The sequence below is a fragment of the Staurois parvus genome, unplaced genomic scaffold, assembly GCF_062004578.1.
Source record: "Staurois parvus isolate SC_StPar_1 unplaced genomic scaffold, SC_StPar_1.0 ptg000231l, whole genome shotgun sequence".
NCBI classification, from domain to species: Eukaryota; Metazoa; Chordata; class Amphibia; order Anura; family Ranidae; genus Staurois; species Staurois parvus.
Window position 1 is genome coordinate 288,145 of NW_028318027.1, and position 4,453 is coordinate 292,597.

Here is a 4,453-nt window from a genome sequence, read left to right on the forward strand (position 1 = left end):
ATATGGCTGCCGTCTCAGACTACTATTCCCAGGATTCTTAGCACTCTGCATAGAAGTCTATGGGCTGCTCTGCTTTAGCTCTCCCCCTACTGGCCAGAGGAGAATGGTGCAGCATAACATCAGTATCTCAGCAGATTGATTGAAGAATAAGGGCCATTTCACACCGGTGCGTTGATCTGAATTTAGCGCAGCTGTAACACAGAGATCAATGAAAGGACATCTGAAAAGTAATAATTTCCAATGTGTCCTATTCACACCACGCGTTGTGCTAAAATGGATGTAAGCGGATGTTAATGCTATGCAGAGGATATCCCGTAAAAATGCAGTATGCTTTAACGCGCTAAAATGCATGTCAACTGACGCCATAATGTATGTCAACAGATGTCATAATGTATGTCAACGGATGTCAGTGCAAAACTAAAATGAAGGGAATGTACATCCATTTTCCGTACATTTTAGTGCAAGTCAGTGTGAATTGGCCCTAAAAGGTAATATCTCCTTTTCCATATTTCTGTAGTCCAGCACCTGACTACATATGTATTTATATTGGTATAGTGAGTAAAGTGAGGAACGAGGAGTGTGGCCATTTTTACTGCCAAACTAGAATTGCATCTCCCACCAATGTTTGTGGTGTAGATTCTTGCGTCTCCTCATGCATATGGTGCCCATGTTATAACAGCAGAGGAAGCAGACCGCACATGTGGTATTAAAAATATAGTCCCAGACTGCAGAACATTTTGGACCAGCTCTTGGAATTGCAGTGTTCTCTAACTGTGGGGCAGTGCTGACAATTGGAATAGGATAGCTGCTCCCTCCTGTGTATTGTAAGCTCTCGTCCGAACCTCTCGTTTATAGAGAAGAGGACAGAGGAGGTGTTCTTTCATCCTAACTCATTTCCTGTCCTTGGATGTCAATGCTGCTCCTCCATAGATCCAGCACAGTGAGTGAAGGTTGATACCCTAGGACAGGAAGTGTGTTACTGGCAGGACCACCAGGGGAAAAAAGGCCTGAAAAAGGAAAACACCGCCACACAATAACATCCTAGGGCTAGTAAGCTGTAATATATTACATTTTAGTTCTTAGCTCTACATATGTTGGGTGCTAAAATATTAATATTATTTTTCCACAGGTGCTACGTCAAAAGAATGAAACAATTGTTGTAGAAGTCCTGGTTATTGGGTTTGATGGGTTTAATGAATACAGAATTCCACTTTTTATTCTCTTATTGATTATCTACACCCTTACCTGCGTTGAGAACCTTCTGATTATCTCTCTAATATGGAAGAGTCCTCGTCTCCACTCCCCCATGTACTTTCTGATCAGCAATTTATTCTTTTGCGAGTTTGTTGGCACCACAGGCATTGATCCATCGGTGATGCAAAACATCCTATGGGGAAGAACTGTTGTTCCTTATGTTGGCTGTATTTGCCAGATAAATCTAGTAATTGGTCTATTAGCCTTTGAAACTTTTCTGCTCACTCTGATGTCCTTTGACCGATATTTGGCGATCTGTCAACCGTTGAGATATTCTGCTCTTATGCACATAAGACGGTGCCAGTATCTCGTCATCAGCTTTTGGTCAGTTTCAGCTGTGCTTGTAGCACTTTATTTTTACTTCTTTATGAGTCTAAAATTTTGTGCCCCTGTTATCGTCAATTACTTTTTTTGTGAATGCACTGCATTCTCTATTCAATGGTGTGTTATATCAAACAAAAGAGCATTTTACCTATTCAGCTGGGTGATAACTTATCTGCTTAACCTACCTTTTGGGTTTATTGTCTTGTCCTACCTACTGATCCTAATCTCCATCCTCAGGATGAAGTCATCAGCCGGGAGACGGAAAGCCTTCTCCACCTGCAGCTCCCATCTCGTGGTGGTGACTTTATATTTTGGAATACCATTTGCTACATATGCACTGACACTGTCTGATACATTGAGTAACAACATTTACAATGGACTCACCTTTATATACTTTTTTGTACTTCCCATGTTAAACCCCATCATTTACACTTTAAGGAATCAGGACATTCATAAAGCTTTAAAGACATCAGTGAATGACATGAAAGAATATTGGGCTGTTAAAGGACATTCAAGATAAGGAAAATTACAAGCTGGTGGACGCAGTGTTGTGAACACCAGTATGATATGTTGCAATTATCTTTTCTTTGTCTGTGTTCTCTAGGATGTATGGTAGTGTATTGCATGTTGTGTTTCCTTTTCTGACTTCCAGAAAGAATCCTTAGTGCCTGTTTAGCTGAAGTATTGGTAGCCACAACAGACATATTTTTTGAGGTTTCTTTTTTTGTGTTGCTTTTGCTCTTCCATGTGGGCTTTGTGAAGTTCCCTCCATACTGGTTTTGTGGGTCTTCAAGGTGGATAATGAGATCAATTATCATTTTTGATGCAGCACTTCTGTGCTTGACCACAGTCTTAGTGTTTAACAATCCATCAGTTACTCTCTGCTGTTCTAACTCCAAGTAAGTCTTGCCATACTTGGTGGAGACTATTGCTATTGGAGACTTGCGATAATGGGTGGAGACTAGTGCACTTGGAGTCTTGCCATGCTTGATGGAGACTGGTGCACTTGGAGTTTTGCCTTGTTCGATGGAGACTGGTGCTCTTGGAGTCTTGCCATGCTTTATGGAGACTGGTGCTCTTGGAGTCTTGCCATGCTTGATGGAGACTGGTGCTCTTGGAGTCTTGCCATACTTGATGAAGACTGGTGCTCTTGGAGTCTTGCCATGCCATGCTTGGTGGAGAATGGTGCTCTTGGAGTCTTGACATGCTTGGTGGAGACTGGTGCTCTTGGAGTCTTGCCATGCTTGGTGGAGACTGTTGCTCTTGAAGTATTGTCATGCTTGGTGGAGACTGTTGGAATTGTAGTTTCAAATGCTTTGTGGAGACATTTGCAATTGGAATCCTGCCAAGCTTGGTGGAGAATGGTGCTCTTGGAGTCTTGCCATGCTTGGTGGAGACTGGTGCTCTTGGAGTCTTGCCATGCTTGGTGGAGACTGTTGCTCTTGAAGTATTGTCATGCTTGGTGGAGACTGTTGGAATTGTAGTTTCAAATGCTTTGTGGAGACATTTGCAATTGGAATCCTGCCAAGCTTGGTGGAGACTTTTGCTTTTGTGGTCATGGCATGCTACGTAGAGACTGGTAGTCTTAAAGTTATGCCATGCTAGGTGGAGACTTGTGCTCTTGAAGTCTTACCAAGCTAGGTGGAGACTTGGAGTCTTGCCATGCTAGGTGGAGACTTGTGCTCTTGGGAGTCTTGCCATGATAGATGGACACTGGTGCTCTTGACGTCTGGCCATGCTAGGTGGAGACTGTTGAACTTGTAGTTTCAAATGGTCTTTGGAGACTGTTGCACTTGTAGAGACTTACTTTTTTAGTCTTGCCATGCTTGTGGGAGACTGTTGCTCTTGAAGCACCAAACAATTTGGGCATTACTGATACAGATGCTCCAGCTAAACAGAACCAATAGTTTGTCCACTTTGCAATTCTGATAAGTCATTTCACTGGCCACATGTACTAACTGTTGCTGGACAAAACTTTTAATACACTACGATACAACTTAGAGAATGTAGACAGACAAAATAATGAGAAACAAGATAATCACAACTTTTTTCAGTGCAGCCTGCACAAATAAAATGAAGTCCACCTCCTGGAAGTACAGGCTTCTCTAACCACTTGAGAACCTTGGGGTAGGAGATACTCTGTAGAAACTCAGGTAAAAGTTTTATTTAGGGCATATCCCCCTTACGATTAGCTTTTCTGCCCCTGACGCTGCTTCCCGGTCACAAATGTAGGCATTTCCAGACTGGCAAAAATGACAGGCTGGACTTGCTATGTATCTCGGCTGTGTAAAATGATCTTGCAGATAGTATGAAAGTGTCATTAAGATGTCCAAAATACAAAAAAAAATGTTTGCCTTTAGAGTAAGTGAGGGGTATAACCCCCATCAGGTTTGTTTGCCATCTGTGTCCCATTGGGGAGATTTCCTTTCACTTCTTGTCCTATAGCCAAAACAAGAGGTTATGAGAAATCCTGGTGTGTCATCAGGGTCTCCAGAACTAGGGTCCCCAATGGAAATTTTTACCCTCTATTACAGTTCTGGTGTTAACCTAGTAAACAGGACAAATAGAGAGGATTAATCTCCCTAATGGGGGCATTAGACAACAATATAAACCTGACAGGTGTTCTAATCCCTCTCCATCCTGTCCAAAACTGAAAAAAAGATTTGCCTTTAGTTATATTCAAACGTAATTGTCTTCTTCTTTCTGATTTTTTTAATCATTAATATTTGAATGTGTGACATTTATATTCTATTCAATTTTTTTTTAAATTCAGTGCCACATTAAAAAAAAATTTGTAAACAAAGTTTCCAAATGTACCAGAAATATCATTTTAGTGTCATTATAAATGGGACATAGTATGTAATAAATTGAATAC

At 41.3% G+C, this 4,453-nt stretch overlaps 1 protein-coding gene across 1 annotated transcript; it reads left to right on the forward strand.

Moving 5' to 3' along the window:
- The first annotated feature begins 1,154 nt into the window (after positions 1–1,154).
- LOC149460362 (olfactory receptor 5V1-like) lies at positions 1,155–2,098 on the forward strand. The gene has a single exon (XM_089679772.1). It carries the CDS (start codon positions 1,307–1,309, stop codon positions 2,096–2,098), a length of 792 nt encoding a protein of 263 aa, XP_089535898.1. The 5' UTR covers positions 1,155–1,306.
- The last annotated feature ends 2,355 nt before the right edge of the window (positions 2,099–4,453 follow it).